Source organism: Sturnus vulgaris, chromosome 5 (genome assembly GCF_052056855.1).
Source record: "Sturnus vulgaris isolate bStuVul1 chromosome 5, bStuVul1.hap1, whole genome shotgun sequence".
NCBI lineage: Eukaryota > Metazoa > Chordata > Aves > Passeriformes > Sturnidae > Sturnus > Sturnus vulgaris.
Genome location: NC_142247.1, coordinates 3733677 through 3760423, shown reverse-complemented (window position 1 = coordinate 3760423; position 26747 = coordinate 3733677). Strand labels below are relative to the sequence as shown.

General features: G+C 39.5%; 1 protein-coding gene across 35 annotated transcripts in view; it reads left to right on the top strand.

Annotated features, from left to right (window-relative positions):
• The window catches only part of CACNA1C (calcium voltage-gated channel subunit alpha1 C), a 458186-nt gene that overhangs the window by 55837 nt on the left and 375602 nt on the right, over window positions 1–26747 (top strand). For all 35 annotated transcript variants that reach the window (XM_088164617.1, XM_088164614.1, XM_088164594.1 and 32 more), the window contains exons 2-3: window positions 14200–14522; window positions 18776–18880. In XM_088164617.1, coding sequence (XP_088020743.1) covers window positions 14200–14522; window positions 18776–18880 — 428 coding nt within the window. The remainder of the gene's footprint in view (window positions 1–14199; window positions 14523–18775; window positions 18881–26747) is intronic.

The following is a 26747-nucleotide window of genomic DNA, read 5'->3' as shown; positions in this document are numbered from 1 at the left end:
AGAGAAGATAAACTGAGGTGTGAAATTTGAAGTTAATTTGAGGTCTTACGAACTTGGTGACTTTGTTGAACCTTGGGAATGCTGGCAAATGGGATTCTGCCTGCCAGAGCCTGGATTTCCAGGCAGGGTGAGCTGGATCCATGATTTCAGCCAGAGGGAGAGCCCTTGACCCCGGGATGCTGCCAGGGGAGTGATGCTTCTGGTGGCAGCAGGAGAAAAGGTGAACCTGTCCTGGCAGAGAAAGCTTTTATCATCAAAAGTCAAGGGTGGGATACTCTTTATATCTGTGCTACTACATCACCTCAAGGAATGTGCATCTTTTCCAATTTTTCCCTCTCACTGCTGCAAGCAGAGACATGAAGTCTTTCTGTATCATCCTGTTTTCTCGTCAGGGTCTCTCTGTCCAGGATTTACAGCTCTGCCTCTGTCACACTGCCCTTTGCACAGGCTCTGTAGTGCCCAAATCCTGCTGTGCTTTGTGAAACAGCTCTTTCAGCTTCCTGGACAGCACCAGCCAGAGATTCTCCTGGCAGAAATTGGCATCTGCAGTGGGATGGACCAGCTCAGAGCAATACTTGCCCTTCTCAGGAGGTGCTGCTGAAATAATGGAACTCTGTTGTAAAATCTGAATTTTGAAAAGAGGAAGTAAGGGGGTTTTTAAAATTAAATAACGACCTTTAAATGTAGTGTTTACCATTGGTGGCTTCCAGTTTAATCTTTCTGAAGAAATCACAAACATATGTTTTGCCTCTTTGAAAAGCTATTCTGTAATTTTGCATAGGGTTGTCTGTGATGCTTTCTGTCATCGTTTCACCATTTGCTTTTGAATGCTCATTTGCTGTCTGTGCCTGGTAATGATACAATGACTCAAAACAAGAGAATGTTTCGGGAAATGTATGGATTTAAGTGGGAGTAATTTACTTAAAATAACGTAACTGTTTTTGTAACACTACTTTTCTGATTAAACCATTGTACTGCAAATAACTTGAAATAAGGACAATGGGGATCCCCAGTCTACACATGAAAATGTTGCATTTATCCCACTACAGGCCTCAACATGCTGCCAAAGACACATTTTTGCAGAGACATTTCCAGTTGGTGTAATTTAAAGATCATCCTGATAGCTTTGAATTTCCTACTGTCCTTGAGCTGTTTGTGGGTTTTTTTTGGGATTTTTGAGGCCATCTGCCAGGCAGGAGAATCTCTTCCAGCAGTTTTGAACCCTGCTCTTCGATCACCAAAAGGGTCTTTAGAAAATTAAGCAAACCTGACCTGGGGAGATGAAGTGGAAGTGACCCCTGACATTTCCCAGTTAAGTTTCCAATGGTTGTTGCTCCTCATTGTTACCAGTGTGCACCTTATTAAACATCTGAATTTGCTTAGTTACAGCTACCAAATACTGAATATAATAAGGGTTATTCTATTAAGTTTAAAGGGTCATGAGGCGTGTCAAAAACCTCTCACGTGCTCGTGCTCATTAATTCTGATCAATTTTTTTAAAACTCTTACATAAGACTAAATGCTTCAGCTATTTTTAGTCTTTAATTGAAGATATTATCCTGCTCTACATTTTTACCAATTTTTTTTTTAAGTTCCCTGGACTTTCAGGCTTGCATGTAGGTTGGAAATAATTTAGGGCTGTTTCTGTGTGTTGGTTCATTCTGTCCAATGGTCAGAGCCAGCAAGGACCAAGCAGCTCAGGCATGGGAGAGGAATTAACCTGCATGAGCCTCCTTCCTCCAAACAGGGAGGGCACAATACTTCTAGCAATTTTTAAATAGGTTGGATGTTTTGAGACCACCTGTTATATTATTTTGGTTTGGGTTTTTGTGTTTTTTGGGTTTTTTTCTCTAATGAGCAGTAGAAACACAGAGTCTCTTGGCCAGCATTCAGATGAGTGGTTTATAGGAAATTTCTTGCTTCTATTGTGATGCTGATCCTGCCAAGTGTGGAGCACCACGAGAAAGGAGCACAAAACCCTCAGCTTTCAATCTTTGGTGAGATCTTCGAATTCCAAAGCCAGGGCTGGAGAAGCAGCAGCCAGAGCCTTGTCCCTCTGGCAGTGCTGATGCTGACACAGCTCTGATCTCTGACCAGGGGCTCTGCAAACCTGCTCTGGATCTGCCCGTGCCACCTCTGCTCTGTGTAAATTCAGTCATGATCAATGCAGCTGCCTTTATATAAACAGGAGCTTTTATTTTTTAGACAGAACCTACAAAGACTGCCTCAAATATTTGTCTGCATCCACTGTAGAAAAGGTCACAGAGGAGCTGTTTAGCAGCCTTTGTGTAGCCAACCAGTGGCTCAAGAATTATTTTGGGGTTACGTGTGACTCTGTTCAGCCCGGGATGTAAAGCAGATGCTGCTTTTCCTCATACAGGTGCTTGCAAAGATTATCTCCTGCTAATTTTCCCCACCCCTTATTGCCTCTCCCCCTCAGCTCCCCTCCTTGCTGCAGTTGCAATCTTCTGATTATTTAGGTTGGAAATGCTCATTACTAGCAGAGCAAGCCAGGAGTGCTTATTTTTGCATATTTATGTTACATGTGCTTAATATTTGGACTTGGAACATTCAGCAAGAAGATATGAATAGATAAAGAAATAGTAGAGAAAAGTCTGCATGCTGGAGATAGAACATATTACTTTAGATACCCAGCAAAATTATTTTTCCCCTATGCAAAGTGCTATAAAAATATGACTCTAAATCTGTTAATGCTATAATACCTCCAGATCACAAAGGTCTAGTTTGAGTAAATGAATGGTTTTGGGTTTGCCTTTTTTTAGTTATCTTTTAATACCACCCTGAATATTAACCAAGCCACTGTTTCCCTTTGTTGCATAGCATGGTTTACATTCATGTGGTTAGTAATTTTCTCTGGGTTTATTTGAGGGGAGGTTCACAAGGGCTTCCTTTCCCTTGGTTTGCAGAGCATGTTGTATATGCAGCAACCTCTTGAGGATTTTGTGAATGAGAAGAAATAGAATGGAAGAAGCTTCTATTCTTCCCTCAATTCAAATTTTGCCTTTTTTGCATGATCTCTTTCTTTAATGATGCCAAGTTACAATGAGCCCTCCTGTCTGAACGCTTTAATTTTGTCTAAAGTTATCAGAAATGAGAACATTAATTAGATGACAAATTAGGAGAAACACCAAACTCTTCTATTTATTTAATGTTAAGGATTTGATAGAACTTTTTGCATAGTTTGTTTCAAAACTTTCCTCTTCAGTTGGTTTTGGTGCTGTTTGGTTGGTATAATTCCAAGCAGCAGAGGAAGAAAAAAAAAATCAGATTTTAAAAATAGAAAAATGTGGTTTTTAGAACACTAAGATTAATAGCTGAAATAAAAGACAGTTTTGACACTGAAGCATCTTATAAATACCTTTTCCTTTGAAACTGCCTGCATTTCAAGAAGGAAGTGCATCTTTAATTTATTAGGGTATTGCATGTATAATCTAAAATTAGGTAAATGCAGCTTAAAATAAATTTTTGCCTTTCTGGAAAGCAACAAATAGTTCTTGAGTGCCTGTTTTGCATGTGTGTGCTGATGTCTGCCTTTCACTGAGGATCATGTTGTAGGTACCTCTGGAAATTAGAGACATTGTATATTGAGATGTTTGCACAGATTCAGAGATAGCAGCAATGCTGCAAAGTGTGGGGACAACCAAAAAGGTTGATGAAATTTGACCACTTTGGAGGAGGGGTCTAAAAAGGAGGAGGATGTGGAGCAGATGGCCCTCAGAGGTCCCTTTTAATCGGAATTTTTGTGTCCTAATGCGGATTAATGACTTCCTGGTGTGGGTATGGCCACTGCAGGGGAGGGCTGGCAGCCAGGGCTTAGGGCTTGTATAGGAAATTTAGATTTACACTCTGCTCCTCTCCACGTGCTAAGCTCTTCTCCACAAACTCTGCTGCTGTCTAGGTTGGTGCAGCTGAATGCTGACTCCATTGTATTATATATATATTTAATTATATATTATATGTGTATTATATAAATGCATATTATATGCCTATAATAATGCATATTGGCTTTTCCCAAATATTAAGGTAAATACTATATGTGTGGTGTTAAAATAGATTTTAAAATAGTTTTCTTCAAATGTAACATAGGTTAATAAAGTGTCTTTGTAGTAAGTAAACTACCTGCTTAGTTAAATAACACCCAGTATAAACACCTGCTGCTGACATAACCAGTCACCAGCACCAACAATCTGTAAAAATTGGAAACCCAAATTCAAACTAATAAGAAAAATAAATTAAAGCCACTGCCAAAAACCTCACATACTCTTAAAAGGCAGACTCAAAAAGTGGTGATGTAAAACAGTTCCTAAAATATAGAAAATAGTTTATAGAAAAGTTTGGAAATCTATGATAGGTCTGTGAATATTCAATGGGCTGGTGAATTTAAGGGGTGCATCCAAAGCAGCAGGGATGCTCTTGGCTGAATGCCAGCACCCAGCCATTATAACCTTTTACTTTATTATTTGTCTTTGATTAAAGCTGTTAAAATCTAACAGAAAAGTAAACCTCGTTTTTCACACCATGGACAGCAAGAGGAAGCAGAAGCCCTCATCCTGTCAGAATTACCACTGCCTATGGTTTGTCAGAGCTGATATCCAGTTAGATCTGGATGCAAAAGTTTGATTTCTTGCTTGTGTGTGTCTTTACTGAAACCTCTGTCTGTAACTCAGAGACAGACCTACATAGAAATCTCTTTGTGCTTTTTAGCCCTCATCTGCTGTAAATGGGAACAGACTGCTATTTCTGGACTGAGAATACTATGAGTTGTGGAAGAACTGTGATTGATTTTTCTAGGATGCAGACTATTGAAATTGCAGGCTTTGAATTATTTAGCCATGGTATGCTTGTACATATTTTCCAGATTGTGTCACGTGCTTGGGGCCAAAAGCAGCTCCAGAATTGGGCTAAAAGCAGCTGCAGAATTGCTCTCTACCTTGTGCACAAGCACATGTGCATGCATGTGCTCCCCACACATAAATGGGAGTCATTTAATCTCATTTAATCCACTGAAATTTGTTGTGCAATTTAACTTAGGTTTTGGATTACTTCTGTACAGTAAGAGAGATTGGCACTTTGAGCAGCTGCTTTCACTTGTGTTTCAGAAATCTGAATAAATGGAAGATCTGATCTTCTGCACTGACTGTGGAGGGGGTTTGGACAAGAGATCCCTTCTTTAAAATGGTTTGGGTAGGGCGAGGCAAATCAAATGAACAGGTTTGTGTGCTGGTTTCTACCCCACTCTGCATTTTCAGACAAGGAATCTGGAGATCATCTAATACAGTGAGGATTATTTTTGAAGTGTAAGAGCTTAATTTCTGTAAAGAAGTTATATTTGGATTACTCACTAAGTGAAGAGTAATCATTCACCAATAAGACAATGACAAGCAGTTAACATGACAGGTTTGTCAGAAGAATCCAATTTATTGAGTTACAGGTAATCTCCAGAGAAATTTTATTGAAATCTAGGAAATCTTGCCAAAGATGTGCTTGCACTCAGTATCTGTAATGGTGGTAATGATAATTTAGACAAAGGGTGGAAAAGAATTGCACTTAGACAAGAAATCTCTCTTGGTGTCTCTGTTTGAGGATCTGTGCCTGGAGTTTGCCAGGGAAGCCTGGTGTTCCTCCAAGCAGCTCACTGTGATGTGTGTGCCTGTAACTGCAAAAGTCTTGTGCCCTAAAAACAGGTGCCCTACTTTAAAAGGATGTATCAAAGCAATTATTCCAGGAGACAAGTATCTACAGATGCCCCAAGGCCAGGAACTTTGGGGTTTTATTTACTTGCCTTTTGGTGTTAGCATTGCCCCTGTGCTCTGTGTTCTGCTGGGGATTGTGTTATCCCAGGAGAACTGTGGGTTTCTGGAAAAAAAAAAACAAAACAAAAAAACAAACAAAAAACAAACCAAAAAAAACCAAACCAAAAAAACCCCTTGCTAGTTGTTCCTTCAAACATGGGGCCAGTTGGGTCTCTCAGACAAATATAAATACTCTTATTAGTAAAAAGATGTTTGTCACCAGTCCTCTGTGGCTGCTTTTGAGTTTTATAAGTGTTTCACTGAGCTGTGGTTGAAGGGAAGTGTTCCCTGGCTTGATTTCTGATGTCACCAGAAACTCATCTCAAGAAACCAAAAAGGATTCTTTGTGAGTTCCTTGGGGTTTTGCTGGAGCTGGAAAGTCACAAAAGAAAAAAATGAAAGTGTTTAGAAGGAAATTGTCCTCTTAACACCACTTCACCCAAATAAATTTATCTCCTGAGAGAATTTGTGATTCAGCTGAGTTGATCTCTCATCAATTATCAAACTTTTCACATCAGACACTTGCATCAAGTTCTGTTTTTTAGTATGGTTCATGCTTTTTCTCCCTCTTCCTCCTCTCTAAAAAACCCCAAACCTTACCCCCAGTCTGTTTCTTTTGAAGCCATAGTTACAGAAGAGAAGCTTCCCGAGATAGACGAATTTTTGTGTCTGCTGAGAATTTTAAGGCTTTTAGCTTTCTGGGTTCTCCTGGGCAAGGTTTGAGATGCTTATTTGGTGAAGGAGGCAGAACAGAGAGTTGCTTTAACCCCCAAATTTATCAGTAAATAGGAATATAGTTTGTTTTTACTACAAGTAAAAGATGGTGCTTTTTATTAAAAAAGCCCACAATGCAAAACAAAGTATCCCTTCCTTTCTCCCCACCCTCCAAAAAAAAAAAAAAAAAAAAGAGGCAAAAAAACACTCAAAAAATCCAAACCACCCTAAAGACCTGAACTGTGTTCTTTAAAAACCCAAGCATTTTCAAACAGGAAAATAAATGAAATCCTAGAAATTTGTATCTCTCTAGATGTCTTGTACATCCAAGATTTGTGCTTATAGAAGAATGATCTTATTTGCAAAATGCTCTGAAATATGGAATTATTGCACGGAGAGAACTGTTTATGTGGTGATTTTAAGGAAGAGCTGTCCCATGCTTTATTTCAGCAGGGAATATATTGTCTAGGGGAATTATTATTCCTTGTAGTCTTGTGCCTTATTCATGAGCCAGAAATCCATTGTGCTGCCTGTTCTACCAATGTGGAACCTTTCTCAGAAAACTCAAAATCTAAATAGTGTTGGCAAAGTTACAGCAATTTGCCACGCCGTGTCAGTAGTTAATTTTCAAGCGTAAATATTTAACTTGGAGGCATTTGGTACTGGAAGTGAGAGCAGCTTGTGCACTTGTGCTCTTCATTGAAATGGACTTTTTTTTTTCTTTTTTTTCACATTGCTAGGAGCTCATTGCATCTTCTATGAATGGCAGGAAAAATAATCCTTGCTTTTGAGGAGGGAAATAAAGGAAGACCAAGATATCATGTCAAGTGAAGCACCATTCTTAAAAAGGATATTTTAGTTTAGATTTTTTACAAAATGTTTTGTCTCAACTATAGCAAGCAAACTGTCCTAAATTATGTATTTTCTATGTGTGTGTATGCTTTGAAACCCCCAAACAATTTACAGTAGAAATTCTTAACTGCCTTATCTGAGCTAGAAACTACTGAGTCTTAGCCTGATGTGATATTTAAAAGTGTATGTGTGTATTATAAAATTTTATAGAAAAAGCCCTAGTTCAAGTTGCAATCCAGCTTTCATTTTAATTCCTACCTTTACATACAGAATGCCTTCAGAAAAACCTATTTGGGGGAAAAAAATCCTAGCATCACTTGAGCTGTTAGATATCAGAATTAGTGTCTTGTCAACTTTTAAAAAAAGGTTAATAAGGAAAAATATCCAAATCATCCTTCAAATAAAGAGTTTTAGGTGTGTATAGTCTTGCAGTCACTGCAGGAAATTTCCAGGCATGGCAACTGAAAAGTTACTAAAGACTTCTGGGGAAAAAAACCTGCTTTCTTATACAAATAGGTTGGTTTAATTCATGTCAAGTTTTTAAATTTTGGGTGTGGTTGGTGTTGAGATACTGAAAGTCTATTAGGCTTTTAAAATTTGCTAAGTGAGGTTTTAAAACCAGAAAAAGAATTCCAGGTTGATGGTCCTGAGCATCCCCACCTTCCCCTCACCATGGAGTGATGAACACACTCGTGGAAATGGGAGTGGAAATTTCCACTCATGGAAATAGGAGAAAACATTAATAAATCTTTATGAATTGCTGGGGTAGCTGTGATCCTCTAAAGGCTGCAGTGAGGCAGGGGTCCCTTTTGATGCACCAACTGATGGAATAAATACATTATCTTTCTGTGCACAGGCTCTTCTTCATGTCAAACTTGCTTTAAATGAACAAAAGAAAATACTGGAAATCTCTCCTTGGGTGTGTGATTGCAGATAGAGATTTTTTTTTTTTTTTTTCTGGTCTGGTCTAACAGACTTGAGAGTGTGGAAGGTACAGCCTGAATTTTTCTTACTGCAAAACCCATTGCTCATTGCCTGTGAGTTTGGTGATGGATATGACCTTTCTATTCTTTGAAGTATATACATACATGTCTAAAAATATATATTTACATATATAATTATATATAATATATAATTAACAGATATTTTGTACATATACACACATGCTTCAAGACTTCTATGCCATCCTCCCATCCCCAGGAGCAGCAGGCTGAGTCCTGCCATTCCAATTCCTGTGGCTTTGCCTCGTGGCTCATTTTTCCAGGACTGGGGTTGGTTTCCTTGCTCACTTTGGGCAGCCTGACCTGAGCCAGGCTGGGCTGGGGAACCCAAACCTGCCCCCACTGCACTGGAGCTGGAGCCCTGCCCATGGCCAGCCGAGGGGAAGGATTTCTCCTTGGTGCTGCATGGATTTTATCCCTGTTCATGACTGCATTTTGATGGGAAGAAGGCAGTGTGACAATATCACCTTCTGTTCTGTTGGGGATCCAATATAAACCCCCAAGGCTTTTCTGGAAATAATTTGGGCAGATGATTCATTTTGCTTAAGTACTTTGAGTTTGTCCCTGCTGAACTCTATCCTGTTTTAAAGACTTTTTTCTTCAATTCATGAAGTTAATTTTAAATTCAGATCCTGTCCTTCAGTGTATTTGCTTTACCTCCCAGCTTCACAGTTACCTACTTGTTTAATAACACTATTCACCATTTAATCATCCAGATCATTAATTGAGCAGAATCAAAACATGGAACAGAATCAGATCCAGGGTAGGCACTTGGGCACAACCCTGTGACACGTTTAGAGCTGTGGCAATGATAACTGCCCTCAGGCCTCCACTGGTTTCATACTCCTGATTTCCAATTTTTTCCTTGCTTGTATGTCCCTAGAATTCTTATGGTGCTACCATACAAGACCTCATAAAACTATTAATGAAACCATGAGACGTGGACCCTGCTGCTTTCACCTTGCCTGTGAATTCTGTTGCTCAGTTCTGGAAGAAGCTGGTTTTGTTTGATGCAATGTATTCATGACAGATCTGTGTCTCTTGCTCTTTCTCTACTTGTCCTGTAAATACTTTCTGGTGCTTGTTTATTTTGTTTAGTCCAGTTTGTTTTGTGTTTTTTTTTTTTTTTTTTTTTGAAACTGAAGTTAATCTGGATGTAAATTTACTTTCTTTCTACTTTTTTTCTTTTTTTAAACTGGGGATTCCACTTTCCATTTCTGAGTCCTCTGAGATTTATCCTATCTTCCATGAGTTCAAGCCAGCAGCTTTGAGGTTACTTCAGAAAGTGCTTTAAGTATTCCAGGACATTCTACCAAAATAGCTGAAAGCATGGACATTATCCAATGACTTGATTCTCTTTTACAGTTGGAAACAATACCTGTCTTGTTTTGGGGTTTGTTTGTGCTAGTCATCAGCTCTTGTTGGATTTTTAAATTATTTTTTAGTAAAAATTGATGCAAAAATGTCAGTAATCCTTCTTGGAATCATATATCAAATGCTCTCCTTTTTCCATTGGTTAATGGATCAATGTTTTCCACATTCTTCCTTACTGACATGATGATCTCATACACTGACATTTTTTTCTGCTGTTCTTTGTGCTTCTGATTTTGACACCTCTCACTTCAATATTTTATAATGTTTTTCCTGTGTGCTTGAACACGATCTTAGCAATGTGAGTAGTTTCCTACTTCCTGTTTGCTTTCATTCTGAGAGCAGTTAAGACCCTGAGTTAACCAATCTCATTTTTTACTGTACCCAGCTCTCCTCTGCTTTGGGTGAAAACACAGCTCTGCAGCAGTTTCAAGGTGTGCAATTTTAAGATTCTGCTGTTTTTAAACTGATGGGGGAAAAAAAATGATGACATTCCACATCAGGATTTGTATATTTTTTTATTTGAATAATTAATCCAAGCAAAAATGTCTCTAAAATAGATGTATGGCTAAGTAGATGAAGTAAAAATCCCTAAATAAAATAAAAATAAATAATGAAATAAAACCCAGAAGCTGTGATTCCATTGTGTCATTAACTTGCCCCTGTTTTGTATCAAATGGTCACTGCATAGTTGGGGTTTTTTATGATTCTTTTTGACATAGTTAATGGGTGGCATGACAGATGGTACTAGCATTCAAACACCAATTAAATTGGTCGTCACTGTGTACTTTAACAGTGTTTTTGGTAATGAAAATTTTGGTGATGGAGTTGTAAGCTTTCATTCAGCATCAGGTACTTTGTGCAATGTGGTTCATTTCCTGTTGTAGAGCAACCTTACCTGTTACTTCTGTGACTTAACTCTGATTTTTGAGACCTGTGTTTCTGTTTTAATTCTGCAAATCTGCCTTTTTTTTCAGAAGTGATAGTTTCTTCCAAAGACTTTGTAATCAAACTTGTTCATATATATGGACTTTTCTGTTTAGTTATATTTGGATGCTCAAATTCATGATCTGTAGCACAGAAGGGCTTGAGAGAGCAGAATTTTGTGCACCAGCTGGATACAGTCAACAATATAAATTCTTGCTGAAGGGTGGTGGGGATTAGCAGGGTGATGATGCTGTGGATCACAGTGCTTAGTGAGTTATTGCATTTGGGTGGGGGCTCAATCTCCATTTCCTGGTTCTGGTCAACATCCAGCTTAATAATGGTGCATTTGGGAGCATGAAACTTTATTTGTAGCAGGGAAATTGAGTGGAGTATTTCACTGCTACACTCCAAAAATGAAGGAAAAAAGCAAATCCAGTAACTGCAGCTCTCAGGTGGTAGCAAAGTTTTGTGGTGGGGGAGAAATGAGAACTGTACATGAAATTTCAGCCTAGTGCCTCATGAGTTCAATAGGAGCTGTGTTCTCCTTACTTCCCAGGGATTAACCCTAAGCATTTAGATTATAGGGTGGAATTTCATTCTCCCTGAAACTTTGGCTAGGCTCTCTTTGAAAATATTTTGCTCAGTTCTTGAATGTAGCTGTGGGAGCTTCACTCTTTTATTCAAGCTATTTCTATAAAATACCTCCAGAACAAGTCATTTGTCACTGCCATTAGTCATTTACTACAGATCCTGTCTGCAGCCTCTGAGCTTCACAAAACAGGCAGATGCTTATCAGTAATCAATACTTGTAATATTTGCTAATATAAATCTGTCATTACTGACTCATCGTTTGAAATTAATTTGAGACAAAGCACTTTGTTATGGGACTGTTGATCACATTAGAAGCAAAACCAATAAAACCACTGAAAGTTGGATCCTTAACTTTGCTGGCCCATCAAAGTCAAATTACATGGACTTGGATCCTCATGTGGAACCTAACTAATAAGAAATAATAATGATGAAGCTTGATGCATTCCCAAATTGCAGAAAAGTCTTCATTAAGAAGCAGCAGCTGTTTATTTACAGGAGCACATGGTCTAGTCAGCATGATAAGAACACTGTGGAGAGGGATCAGCAAGTTTGCTTTTGCTGGAAAACACATATCTTTCTTCTCCACTCTAATGGGTCAGTATTGAAGAAGAGCTGGAGTTGGAGAATAATTAGAGTAATTTTCCATTTATTTTGCCTTTCCAGCGTGCCTCAGGCTAGGGAGGTCAAATAGATGCTAAGAGAAAAACTGCATCTGGAACTAGTCTGAAAATAAATACGTATCTCATGAGTAGGGCTGTGTACAATTTGCTTAGCCTTGGAAAACTAAGTTTGTCTGCCACTTGATTGCCTGCTTCATCGAGGAAATCTGCTTAGCCTGTAGGATTCTGAAAGCTCTTTTTCTTCATTTTCAAAATGTGAGGGATGTGAATTAACCATTTCCCCTTTCTTGTTTGTTTCAGCTTTCCCTTTCACATATCAGAGTCATATTACTCATCAGCTTCCTTTGGCTGGTTTGCAGCTAGGAAGTTTTTCAGTGAGCAGGGACAAGCTCTGGATTTCCCTGCTCTGCAATCAGACTGTAACAGCCTGAAAATCTTATGGCAATGCCTGAAATAAAATAAAATCTGACTCTAGCATGTCCTTCCTTGTGATTCAATGAGATGGATTTACAAATCTTGAATGCTTTCTAGGTAGAGTCATATATCCTCTGTGTGTCAATGTAATTGTATTTATTCCACCTGCTTTAATTCATTTGTAGTGCAGTCAGTGCTGTGATACCTTGGCACTGCACATCCAGCTATGAAATATGCATCTTGAGTAATTATTTCCTTTCAAGAAGAGCTTGCCAAGTTCCTGGTTTTAAGGTAATGATATTGTAAATGAGACAGCGTTACAAGTGGTCTTCCCTTTGCTCTGTCTAACAGGAGCCCATCTGGCCTATTTAGTAGCACCATATTTCTGCACTAACCTCAAGTGGAACATGGCCAACAGGAGGCTTTGAGCTTGCTTTGAAATAGGTGATCCAACTCCTGGCCTGGCTTTCCACTCTCTGCCCCCTGTGTGTGCACTTTTCCTTTCACACATAAATGGAAGTGAGACACAAATTTCAGGAAAATTAAGATTTCAGCTAAAGATAGTTTTAACCACCAGTCTCAGGAGTGGGTTTGAAGCTGAACTGTGGAGGAATAAAATCTTTAAGACCCCTCAGGCCTCCTTTTACCTGTACCTCAAATTATGGGCCACAGGCAAACTCCACAACAAATGAAATAGTCTATTAAATATGATACAGGACACAGCTAAACAAGGCATTCTTCTCATTCAAAGTTTGCTACTGTGACTTTGTGTAGATTCTGTATTGTACTTTTTTTGACAGGACTTACATTTTCTTCTGTAAAGTGTCAAGGCTAAAATTCAGTTAATCTTTCACAAGTTCTTGCAGAACTCAGGTGAAGCATAGTCCAAAGAGTAAAGCAATCTGAAATTTTGAAATTTCAAAATTCTCTCATCTTGAAGTGCTCGCGGTTTTAATTTGGGTCACTGGAAAAGCCTCATTGAAAAGGCACAGGTGATTTAGCTGTCTTTTACTGAAACACTGGAACAACTGCAGTAGCTTGAAAGAGTGACTTTATTTTTTGTGCTGCTCAGACGTTCTCAATATCAGCCACACATTGCTTGATGTTTATATTCCATTATTATGATTGGAGAAATACATATCCTCCCTGACTCTTGGCTAAAGAAGCTGCAAATCTTGGGACTGCTATGTTTTAGCATTCTTATTATTTTATGCTTTTAAAATAAATTTCTCCATTGATTCAGTTTATCAGGATATGGCAGTAGTTCCAATTTCTAAACAAATTGGTTGGCCTAATGTCTCTGCACAAGAACATACAGAGCACAAAACCATGAACCTTTGTGTGCTGCTTTCTGCTTCACTGTACCTTCTGCTCAGGCTGGTCTATACATGTGTGCTGTTTGCAGGGAGAATTAAGCTTATTCATAAAATTTCACCTTCCCTTGGGGTAATCTCGAAGAAGCATGAAGATTTTTATGATAGGATTTGACAAATTCATTTGGGTCCTATGCTGTGGACCAGCCAGGATGGTGCTGCATGTCTGGGTGAGAAGGTGATGAGGACCAGCCTTGCTTTCTGAGCTTTCAGACAGTCAAAATGCGTGGGTAAGAAAGAAAAGAGAGGATAATTTTTCTGTGAACCTCTGGTGACTGCATTGATTGGAGGATTGATTCTAACAGCTCGGCATCCATCAGTCTTGTTGGGAGTCTCTTGCAAGACTGAGGATTGTGTAATAGTATGACTTCACAATGAAGGAGTTGAATTACCCACAACACCCTCCACTGAAGGTTTAAAAAAACCACTAGCGCTCTCTTCTACCGCTTAAAAAAAATACTTTCACCAATTCCTCTGGCTCATTTTATTTTTTTCAAATTGTTTTTCCCACCCACCCCTGCAGGTTCCAACTATGGCAGTCCCCGTCCGGCTCATGCCAACATGAACGCCAACGCGGCTGCGGGGCTGGCCCCGGAGCACATCCCCAGCCCGGGGGCAGCTCTGTCCTGGCAGGCTGCCATCGATGCTGCCAGGCAAGCCAAGCTGATGGGCAGCGCTGGCAACGCCACCATCTCCACGGCCAGCTCCACGCAGAGGAAAAGGCAGCAGTATGGCAAGCAGAAGAAGCAGGGTACCACCACAGCCACCCGCCCTCCCCGGGCGCTGCTGTGCCTCACGCTGAAGAATCCCATCCGGAGGGCGTGCATCAGCATCGTCGAATGGAAATATCCTTGGGCACGGCCAAAAGGGGGTGTGGGCACGGCCTGGGCATAGCTGGGGGGAAATCAAGGCGTTGGGGTGGTGGAAGGTGTAACCTCACACAGGCGAGCTGCTCGTAACGGGGGGTGGTGTTCTCACTGTTTAATTAGGGGTTTGTCTGAAGGTTCTTCTGTCTTCACTCAGAGCCAGGGTTAAAAAACACGACGGGGATGGATTTTCTCGTGTTTGGGCTTGGTTGTTTATTAAGTCTTATCAAAAGTACAGAAAGCTCAGCAACACTTTTTTAGCTTCCAGCTACAGCTGAGCAAAATGGGGATTAATCCAGCTGCTGCAAGGTCTCTTAAAGCTAAACATCCAATAAAGAATTAACACCTATATTATTTAGACTTTTGGCCCAATAACCAAATTCCTGTGACCCTCAGTGCAGCACTAACCATCCAGACAGAAACTACTATTTGAAACCATGGAGCAGGAAGATGAGCACCAAAAGAGACACCACCCAAAATCCTTCATCTTGTCCCGTACCTATTACTGTATTATAAAAGCCTCAAATTCCAAACCCTTCACCATGTGAAATCACACGCTTCTATTTAACTACACACCTGTGATTTTAACTCCATCACCCAAATTTGGAAGCCTTCTCCAAGGGCTCAGGTCAAAAGCAGTGTTCTCCAGGGGGTCAGTGCCAGAAAGCTCAGAACTCTCAGGTTTCTGGGATCCAGCAGAAAGACACCATTGGGAACTTAAAGTACACAAATAATTTTTGATTTCTGAAGTGAGGTGAGGGAACATGTCAGGAAAGAGAATTAGAACTGAAACCTTAAATACACCTTATTGTGAGAAACCATAGAAGCTAGAATGGTAAAGTTTGGTGGTTGAATTCTGCTCTTTGAAAAAGGTATGGCCCAGGCTGAAATACATGGCAGATATTCAAGGTATCTGAGGCCAGAACTGAACTGGCTCTATGGAATTGATAGCAGCTGCTGGTTTTTCCTTTTCTAAATTTTTTTATTATTTTTTAGAGGTGTCACCAGTCCAAAAAGCTTTGGTACTTTGAATTGTACACTTGTTTGTTAAACATGTGACATCACACTTTATACAGTGTGGAGAAAAGAATTGGGCAAAAGGAAAAGGTAAAAAACCCCAAAGGTACAAAGTAAGACTTAGAGACTGGGTTTAGAAGCATTAATTATATTGGAATTCCAGTTAAAAGACTAATGTACAGTAAGGGATAATGGTTATCTCAAAGAAGGAAAAAAGAAATAAAGTAACATGTCCAAATGCAGTGCAGAGCCAATCTGACAGCCTGAACAGGAGACAGATGGTGTCACAGATGATGGATGATAACCAGTGACACAGAACTGCAGAGTGAAGGGGTCAGTGCTGCTTCCCTGGAAAGTCAGGGAGAGTCTGGTCATTGCTTTATTGTGTGCAAAGAGCAAAGCCTTTTCAGTCATCCAAGTCTGCTCAGTGCAAGCTGGAATTTGAGTCTTTGGTGTGAGACTCAAACTGAAATGAACTGAAATGATGCCTCCTTTGCATCCTCAGAGAGAAACCAGGATTAACCCTAAATAGTAATCACAAGCTGAGGGGGTTCTTCAGGAAATAGAGAAGAAAATGAACGTTTTTAGGGATAGATAAGCAAGGAAAGGCAGTACAGAACTTGGCACTAGTTAATGTGATAAAAAATGAATTAAGGCATTTAAGACAATGTGATAATATTATTTCTTTGAGTGTTTGCTGGAATGTTGGGTGAAAACAGAAAACGAGTATATTAGGTACTGCTGACATGGACATACTTTTCAGATGAAGAACTTGTTAAAAATGCTCCTGCCAATCCTTCCATGTCCTTAAACTACCTGCCTGCCTGCTCCTTTCTTCTTCAGATGCTAATTTTTAATCCCATTATTAAGTTTGCTACTTTTTATTGCTTCTGACAAAAGTCTGATGCTTTAAGCATAAGATGATGGGTGATGACTAAGAGCATAAAAGTGAATATTGGTTTGCTTAGCAGCACCCCAGTCACCACGTGTCTTCAGGGAAAGCACAGAGTGACATTTGATAGATCAAGGAGATCAGCAATGGGTGATGTGTTGTAAACCAGGGTACAGCACTGCTGAGATTAAGAGATGACCAAACAGTGCAACTAAAGCAATACAAAGATGCTGAAGCTTGCAGACTGGGGCTTTATTTGGTTTTAGGTGATGGAAGGATTTTTTGTTCCATCTGAAAGTATTTACTTTGATGGAAGTGTTTTTTTTCCATCAGAACCTCTCATTGGACGTCTAGAGTTTGTAAAGATGAAACACTTCAATGACAACAAGCAGTATCAAAGGGTTGTGACAAGGTTTAGTTCAATTCTCTGTTCTGACTTATCCTACTTGCTAAAACCTTCTGAGAAAGGCTTAGCCTAATATGGTGTACCACTAAAGTTTAAGCATAATAGATATTGAACAAATATAAGATAATATTTCTGTGGTGTTTCTTACCCAAATATTACAGTGGTAAGAGCCTGAATGAGCAATTGCACTCAAGAAAAAGTGAAATGGAGTAATTATCTTATTTTGCAAAGATTCTAGCTGTGTATTTAATTTTCTGCCTTTTGTGCAGTGTATTTGTAGATTTTATAGAATTTAATGTTTACGAAAAGAATATAAATTAAAAAAAAATGTGTAAACAGGGATAAATTAATGGATAATAATCCTGCCAAAATAAACAAAAATAAATCTGTGGGAAAAAGTGATTAAGAGGAAAGAAAGCCTATGGAAACTCAGGTCTTTGAGCAGTAACCATTATGGAAACAGCCTGGGGTAGGACATACCTGAGAAGTCTCACTGATTTCTCATGTAGTCTTCCTGTCCTGATCTGCTCTTCTGCCTCTGTGGTACCATTTATCTCCTTTTATTCAGAGGCTTAAGCACAGTAGACTGGTGAGTCTGGAACCCCCTGACTCTTCCCCATGTGAAATGTCGAATGTGTGTGAGTATAACCAGTGGCCAGGTGCCTGGAATTTGTGTGCATCTTGCAGATCAGCTTAGCATTCAGAGATCTCCTGTTCTTTGTGCTCAAGCCTGCTGAGAACAGCAGCCTGCTGACCAAAATCATGCATGCTGTGCTGACATTTGGCAGTCCCGTGGCAGATAAAGCCATGCTCAAGTGCACTCTGTGGCACAGGTTATTCTCCCTGTTCTCTCCTGCTCCTCATTCCCTCCCAGAGCACTGGTGATTTATCCCAGAGGCATCCTCCAGGATGTTCTTGCAGGCCAGTAAATGTAGACAGATCATAAATCTGGGCTCTAGTCTGAGTTTGGAGATGCTTCACAGCGACTGAGATTAGGGAGAGGATTGAGGTAGATAAAGTGCAGTGCCAGGAGACTGGGCAGCAGGAAAATGCCCTTTGGTTCCTGTGGACAGTCAGGGGACATTGAATTTGTGCAGGATTTCTCTGTTGAACATTCCAAATGTTGGGTTTCTCTCTTCCCCAGCAAAGCTGATGCAAGGTTGAAACGCCTCTGAACTGTTTTCAGAAGGGACTCTCAGCTCCTGCTGTCCCTAATATACTGTGTTCCCTCTGATGCCAAATGAAATGCAAATAAGAGGAAAAAAAAATACTCCCTCAAATAATTTTTAAGCAAAACAAATGTACGTGGCAATGTGCAGTGTAAGCACGTTTTGGACAAAGGCTTTTATTTCCCTCAACAAAATTTATCTTTTTGAAAATGCCTTCTAATCGTGTGTGCATGTATTGCTTGAGCCCTCACATTTAACTCCAAGATATGAAACTGAGAAAGCAGTGCAAAAATACAGCAGCAACAACAACAAAAGAGAAAAACCCCAGAGTTTGTTAAAATTATCTGAGAATTTATATATTCTGATGAAAACAACTAAGAAAAAGGAATCCTAAAAAAAACCCCAAGGGTGGCTATTATAGTACAGGTTTCTCTTATTAAAACTAGTGCAGCCACATTGGAAGGGAAATTGGGAAAATGCAATCTAAATAAGTAAAAGAAGAAAAAACTTTTAAGAAATGTGTGTTTACTCTGGCACGCGACTGGCCTACACTGCTTTTGACATATTAGGAAGATTTTTGGCTGGGAGCTCCTAAAAGCACTTAAAAAGGCATATGTTTCTTTTCAGAATATAAGGGGCTTGGAATGCTTTCTTTAAACAGAATTCTTATAAATCCTTTTTTTATTATTTATTTCTTTTTGTTTTTGTGTTCTCATTTTGGAACAATTTCCTTAACTCCATTCCTCAGACCATTTGAAATAATTATTTTACTGACTATTTTTGCCAATTGTGTGGCCTTAGCTATCTATATCCCCTTTCCAGAAGATGATTCCAATGCCACCAATTCCAATCTGGTAAGTCCTTGATGGTGTTTAGTCTTGTTATTTTGAAAGTACTTTTGAAAAGCAATTGTGGAGACTTGTGAAGGTAGGGAATGTAAATATACTCACCAAGAATTAGAACAAAAATTGTTTTTGACTGCTATGTCTTGTGAAGTTATTTTACTACCTGTTCCAGTGGAGCTGGTTTTAGAGAAGGATATTCCAAAGAGTTGTATGTGATGTCTAGATTAACAAATTCCAGCATGCTGCAAAAGCACTTGGTAAATTTTTAACCTGCAGGTATTTGTGGGAGAGATCTTTTGGTCAGGGATTATCCTGGTGGTTTTTGTCTTACCTTGTGCCATTGTGAAGTTGGTATTGTCCTCCTCTCAAGTGGTTGGTAACTAATTAATGCTTGCATTTCAGACACGTGTATGGATTTGGCTGAATAATGTTTGTGGGGTTGGATTTTTTTTGTTTGGTGTTTCTTTTTAATGTTTGAGTTTTTAAAAATAATTCCCTCTTGTTGGGGGAATATAGCTTTTCTTCTGTCACCACTGATGCCAGTGTTGATACTTTGGGATTGAGCTGTATAAAAAGGAAGAGTGTTTACTTTTGGCTTAGCATGAAGCCATTGCAAAGAATTCCCTTCAGTAAGGGCAAAACACAAACCAGCTCTGGAACGCAGTTCACTGAATTAGCAGAAAACTTTTTTTTTTTTTTCTCTCTGTCAACTATGTGAATAAATCTCCTACTTGTTGGGTTTAATCAGGATGAAAACTTACTCCCAGAGTTTAGGAGCAGGGATGCTATTTCCTGAATAAAATTTATTGAGACTTAAGAAATTTTAGAGCAACAGTGGAGGAAAACAAAAGCCATACTTCTAAAGCAGCGACAACTGGGATGGCTGACAGACATTGCAATTAAAAAGATTCATGCTGCTCTTGGAAGTCAGTCATCTGACTAAATCTCTCTTGAAGTTTTAGAAAACACATTGCAAACTTCTGAAATTGCTGAAACAATACTTCTATGTTTAAAAAATAAAGTGATAAACTTGTAGTGTGGTGCATGTGCACTGTAACTCCTTAAAGAAATACAAAGAGAGAAGCAGGAGGTGGTAAGTGATGATTAATTACTCTCTACATGTACAGTACACATGAGCTGGTCTTGTGTCTCTCTGGCTGTTCTTTGTTAGTGTGACTTAGTGTTTAACACTGATGAGTTGTGGAGTGTATATTTTAAAAACTTCAGTGGGGCACCTCTCAAAAATTACTGTGTTTTATTATAAAAAAACAGATTCAGTTTTTTTTTCCTGGTGAGGAAAACAGGTATGTTCGTTGCATGTTCTGACTTGCAGGGTTCAAAGAGGAAAACGAAGCAGATTTGAAGGTGAGGGGACTCACAGCTTGTTTAGAGTTGAATTGGGTTGTGGGCGTTTGCCTCAATTCAGTGAGGAGGCTGCTGGCTGAAACCAGGCTGGAAGTGTTTGTAATTGAACGAGGTGTATTGAAACTGTTCTGCTACCACGAAATATGTGCATTGTGATTTGAATTTCCATTCTGCATCTGTTTTCCAAGACATCTTTTGCATCATTTAGAATGTCTATAAAAACACTTGTGTTATTTGTTGGTAGAGTTTTAAAAAAAGCCTAGCTAAGCAAGAGTTATCATCTCAGGAAGGTTTGGAAATGTTGCAGCCTTGAGGATGAGGAGGAATTGTTAATATACTTAAATAGCTGTTTCTCAGAAGTAGGGGAAGAGGAAAGTTAAATGAGCAATCTGCTTGACTCCACTTTGTGTCTTCATGGAAAAAATAATTAAAACTGGAAAATGGGATAGTTAATGTGGACTTGTGAAGTCCAGACTCTTTTACATTATAGATCAAAGCCTGGAGTTGTGAGTGCTCAGCAGGCTGTGATCTGCTAGTCTGTGTTTGCTCTTGTTGGGTTTTGTGTGTTTTGTTGCTTTTTTCCCCAGTTTGCAAACTTACCCCTCGGCTTGTATACACTGCTATTGAGGAACTCTGAGTATACAGCATGTGCTGCACTCTGTGAGTGAAGTCCTGAGCAAAAGGGAGAGGGGGTGCAAATGGGTGAGAGAAGGGTGGAAAATGTGTTAGTTGTGTTTTGGAATGCAATGAAAGAATAGGTGAGAGTAAAAGACAAATTATTCCATCAGGCAGGAGCTGTACAAGAGTGGGACCTTAGTGTCAAAGAGCCAAACTGTACATGGAAGAGGCTGGAAAGAATCTGGGGTTAATAATGTGTTCCTGTGAAAGTTCATGCACTTAATCTTTGAATTTTTTTTTCTACCTGTGAGCATCTATTTCCTAGTCAGAGTTATTTTGTAGCCAAGAAGTTGAGTGCTGCAGAGGCTGTGAGGACACAGGCAAGGACTTTTTGTGTGCATGTGGGTCATGCACAAATGTGTGTACTGTGCAGAAAGGTGATTGAATGCATACAGAATTTTTCTTCTAGAATTCTTGATTCATTTTCATGTTGCAATTTAGCTGTTTTAGGCTTAAAGCTACCACAGAACCCCCACATCCCTGGTTTCCTAAGACATCTCTAACTTGTTGAGATACAAGAAACTACCTACAGAAAACACAATGGGCAGTAACTGTTTTACAAGCTCTGAAAGTGCCATTTCCTAAAAAGCTGCCAGGTTTGTCTTTGGCTCTGAATATTCTTTCTCCAAAGTTTCATCATAACTTTGCAAATAATGTCTTCCTTGGTGACTGAGACTGAAATTCAGTCAATTCCCTTCAAGAAGCTAATGGAGTAAAGGATGCTGAGGGAAGAGAAAGGAATCCTGGATTATGTGAGTGCCTTCTTTCCTCCTCTCTGTAAAAGTGGAGAAATGATGCCTAAATAATGCTTTGACAAAGAATTGCTGTGTTTGAATTTCACATGGTGCTGTGTGCCTCCCCCGTGTATCTGAACAAAATCAGTAACCTCTTCCATGTCTCCATTTGCCTTTACCTGCAAGACCTATTTGATATCATTCCTCAGTGATGAACTTTGAAACTACATACAGAAGAGTCCAGTAAATAATTCCTTCTATTTTGCATGAGACAGGAATTGTGAATAGCTGTTGGGTATTACAAGTTTAGGTTTAACACCACATAGATATTCTACCTGTTTGTCTGCAATCTATCTTCCTATAATAATTATTCCTGTAAATCTTCAGGCTTTTTTATCAAGTCTAGGGATGATATTGTGGACTGTGAAGCTCTTTCAATTTTGAAATGAACGTTTATCCTAAACCTCAAATTTCCTATTTTATGCTAACTGCAATGTCTTTGTCATTAGCTTTAAGAAATATGCCAGATTAGTATAATGTACTCATGGAAAATGCTTGAAATTGGCTTCAGCAGTTTTGCAACTGGAAAACTATTGAACTTGCACCTAATACAACTGCCCTCCATTTGTGTAATTTTTTTTTCCATATTAATGAACTTGCTGAGACTTAATTTAAATTTGCAAATAAAGTAAGCTCGTGTATAACTCTGCACAAAGAACAGTCGTGTGTTAATGCAATCAGAAAAATTGGAGCTGCTTTGAGGGGAATTAACGTCAGCCTGCATCAGAGGCTGTGGCTGATACAGAGACTTTCTGCTTGTTATCCCTGCAATTATGCATTAGGGCAGAGATAACATACATTTAGGAATAAAACTATGGACTGCCCGAGATAGGAAGCTGAGAGGAAAAGGCTTCTGTCACTTTACTGGCAACTGCAAATGGCACAAGCCTGGTCAGTGTCACAGCATGGTGATAACATAATGAGGTGAAGACCAAGGTTTACAACACGTTCCAGGGAAGGAAACTCTGTTGGTTGTTTATGCTTTGGATAAAGAGCAGGGAAATCTTTCTTCTGCTGTTTTGTTTCCTTCCCTGTCCTTCTTAAAGGAAGGAAATCCTGTTGTGCATTAGTTAAATGTAAAGATCTCTTGTGTTTATATGTGAGTTTATAATGGGATGTCACCTTTAGGCTAACTTGTTAAACCTCAGATAGGACCCTGTGAAAAGAGAGATTTCTGCTTGCTTGCCAGTTCTTGTGCCAGGCAGTGTTTGTGTTTGCCTATGGACAAGGGGGCTTGTCTTTCAGGAAATATGGAAATTATTGCCTTTATTACCTGGTCATTGTGGGAGTATCCTGTAGAGCAGAGGATAACGATATTAAAAAAAAAAAAAGAGAAAGTTGTTTTAAATTTTTTTCTGGCATTTTTAAGAGACTGACACAATAGGCATGGATATGACTATCTACTGCATTTCTAAATATTGGCATAACAAACTTCAGCAATTTTTGTATCAGGCTCAATTTTTCTTGTGTGAAATCAGAAAACGTTAGGGGGCAAAGTGGGGGTGAGGGGGTCAGGAAAAGGAAGGATGGCTTTTCTGGGGTGAGGGTGAGGAAGAGCACTGCACAAAAAGCTTTTGGCTCGTTTGTCTCGCTGCTCTCACCCTCCTGTGTGCCAGCTGGTGAGTGAGCAGAGGGACGAGAGATGCCAGGGGTGAGGGACAGAGTGCACACCGAGCTGATAAACTCTGATGGGTTTGTTCCCCTGGGCTCGGTGCCAGCCCTGCTGCAGCTGGGGGAGCTCACACAGCCTCTGAGAGTGTTTGAGGAATGAGGGCTGAGTGACACGAGCTGGGAGAATGATGGTGAGGCTGCCGGAAAGGGACTGGAGTCAGGATGGGAAGAAAGGAAATTGTGCCAAAAAATCCTGGAGGGTTTCTTCCAGAAAGGTTGTGAATCACTGTGTGATTCTGAGGAAGTTGAATGTAAAGGGATTTAGGTTCAACGTTTCCCAGAGTTCTCATCTCACCATCCCTAGCTGCACAGAAGCACAGGGTGCAAGGATAAGCTCTGGGTGTGAGAGGGAGGCATTCAGCTTTTGTGCTGGTCCTGGTATTGGCAAGCTCTGTGGCCTTGGATAAATTGCCATCTCATTTTTTCCATCACATCATTACAAGAAATAATGTAGAAAAGACTGTAAGGAAAGAAGAAAATCCTTAGCAAGCAATACCAAGATAGTAGTCACTAACTAAAAGAGAAATGTAAAAAGTAGTTGTCTTTTTTTTTTTTTTTTTTAACATAGTTGTGTCATTTTCTTGGCTTTATGAAGGTGAAACTGCTAAAGCAGAGACTGACATGTATTACTAGCAGGAACAAAACTCTGGAATTCATAGCCCCAACCAAATCCCAGCCTCTCTTTTTCCAGTGGCCTCAGAGTCCTCATCCAGCCTGTGCTTGTTGTTTGCCATCTCTGTATGGGATCTGAGGTCTCTCATGGCTGTGTCCCTCCCTTTATTTTTTTTTTTTCCTTTTAAAATTCATAATCCTTGTTCCAGTACACATTCTAACAGATCTGTCCCTTTTCCATTCTTCTCCCAACTGCAGTTCCATAGCAGTTTCATGTTTCCCACCTGTTTTCTCATTTGACCTCAGTGCTCTGCTTACTCAGCTTTCTGACCTCTTCTCTTGTTAATTTTACTCCTGAATTCCCTTTCTTTTCCTAAACCTGGACTCTGTAACCAAGTAATTAATCCCAGTGCACATTCTATCTCCTTAGTTTTTGGCTTCATTCTCTAGACCTGGGTCTCCTAGTCTGAGCCTTTTGCTTTTGGAACCAGTGCTCTTCCCAATGATGCCTAACACTGGCAGTAGATACTCATGGATACTCATGTGTACTTGCAGTAGGACTGTAAGTTGTGTAAAATGCAAAGGATGATAAGATGTTGCACTAAATAATCCAACTCCACGAAGAGTACCTTGAAATTTGTAGGTTGTAAGTTTCTGTGTGATTTTTGAAATTTTAGCTTCATGTTTTGGTTCAGATTGATAGCAAGTTTATAGAGTTAATCCAAACATTAAACCATTTATCCCATTTTTGCAGACAGCTCTGATTACTGTTTTCCCTTTCTTTATGTGTAGGCTTTCTAAATCTTAATAAGTGTGTTAGGTTTTTTTTTTCAGGTGATAATTATTCTTGTTTATCAAACCTCAGGTTCAGTGTAGGATTTTTGTGTGTGTTCCATTTGGATTTTTTACCACTTTTTTTACCTATTTAGGAAAGCTAGAAAGTGGAAGAAGGCAAAAAAGAGTACTTAAGTAGTGATATTTTCACTGAAGTCTAATTCCTGTCACTGCAGAAGTAACAGTTTTTCAAAAGCAGTGGGAATTTTCACAATAGTTGGTCATTTTTGTATTGTCCTTTTTGATACAAGTATCCTTATCCTTCTATAACTCTTTGGGATGTTTGGCTTCTGTTCATGAGCTCTTCAGAATCTTGTAATGACATTAGGAAGGAAATAAGCATCTAGAAAATCTAGAAATTCAACTGAGCATATTCAATAATGCCTTTCGGTTCCTTTAGGCATGGTTAGTATTATACTCCATTCTTGGGTTTTAATTCTTCCCATTGACTTCACAAACTGGAGTTTGTCACCAAAACCATGCACTAATTCAGTGCATGCCATTGACAAACAATTGTTGGAACGTTGGGCTTTGCTGACGTGTACAAAACCATTGACTCTGAAGGCAATGCTGCACGTACTTGTTCAAGCCAGAAAAAAAACCCCAAGAACCTTTCACAGCTTCCTTAGAAGTAAAATAATGGATGTGCCACTTGCCAAGAGACAGAATTGCCAAAGGGGAAGAATGTTTTGTGTGTTTGTCAGAGTTTTGACTGGGTATCCCTCTTGAGGAAGATTCCTATGTTCTCCTATGCTTTCTAACTCCTAAAACATGAGGAGTAAAACATGAGTATGTCATAGCAGCTCTTCAGTCCTCCTGGCTGAATGACAGACAGCCTCAAAGCAAGATGAAACCATTCTTGGATTTCACCTTCATGAAACGCTGGACAACATGTAATTGATGTTGTCCTTAACCTCATGGAATGAAATTTCATTTCCTGCTTGTGTAATTCCCATGATGAACCTGTAGTTAGCAAAGATACTTCTTGATCAAGAATATGATGATGAGAGACCACTGGTTAGGGAAAGGCTTCCAGCAAGCAGCAGGAAATGTTCATTAATGTCTTTGCAGTGTGTGTTGCATTTCTGGCAGATGCTGGAAGGTTGGCTCAGCAGGTTTTCTCCTCAGCAAGTTCTGTTTCACCTAAGCCTAGGCAAGGGAGCTGGACCATCTTTGGACAGAAATGTTTTCCTGGCCTTTTGTTACAACCTTAGCAGCTTGTGATGGTCTCTGGGACACCAAGGGATGGGTATTTGGCTCAGTGGAGACACTTTAATGGTGTATAGCTGTGAAGTTTGATAGACACATGGTATAAATTGATGTCTTGGTGGTCGTAGTGAGCTTATCCATGCAGAGCTTGAGCAGCCAGCAGAGCACCTCTGAAAGCTGTTACCTTGCTGGGGTTCTGCTGGCACACTTCCTTTCCAGCCTCTCTGACAGAGGTGTCATCACCTCTAGCCCTGTGTGCTAAATTTGGCAATGGCATGTTTGGGATGCCCAGCTCCCACAGCAGAAGCTTTGCAGAGTGGAAATGGGATGTGTGTGCTTCCCTGGCAAGTGTGCAGCTGTTTTTCAGGCTGTCCTGATAAACTTGCACTGGTGGAGAGCGTGGGGGTTTTGGAATTCATCATCTTCTGCTGGTTTGCCATTGTCTGTTGCTTGTAAAATTTATATTTAGGTAGCTTATATTAGGAGCTGAAGCAAACGTCTTTTGCATATGGTTATCTTCATCTGGTATGTGGAAATGTTTTTCTACTTAGCAATAAATGTGCTTAATCTTTTACTATGACTCTTTCATCTGAAGCATGGTGAATGCTTTTTATGTGGATGTTTTAAAACGTTTCAGTTCTATTACATGCCCTCAAATAGAAAACCTCACACAAAAGCGGAACTTGCATGTAATTTTATTATTATTATTATTA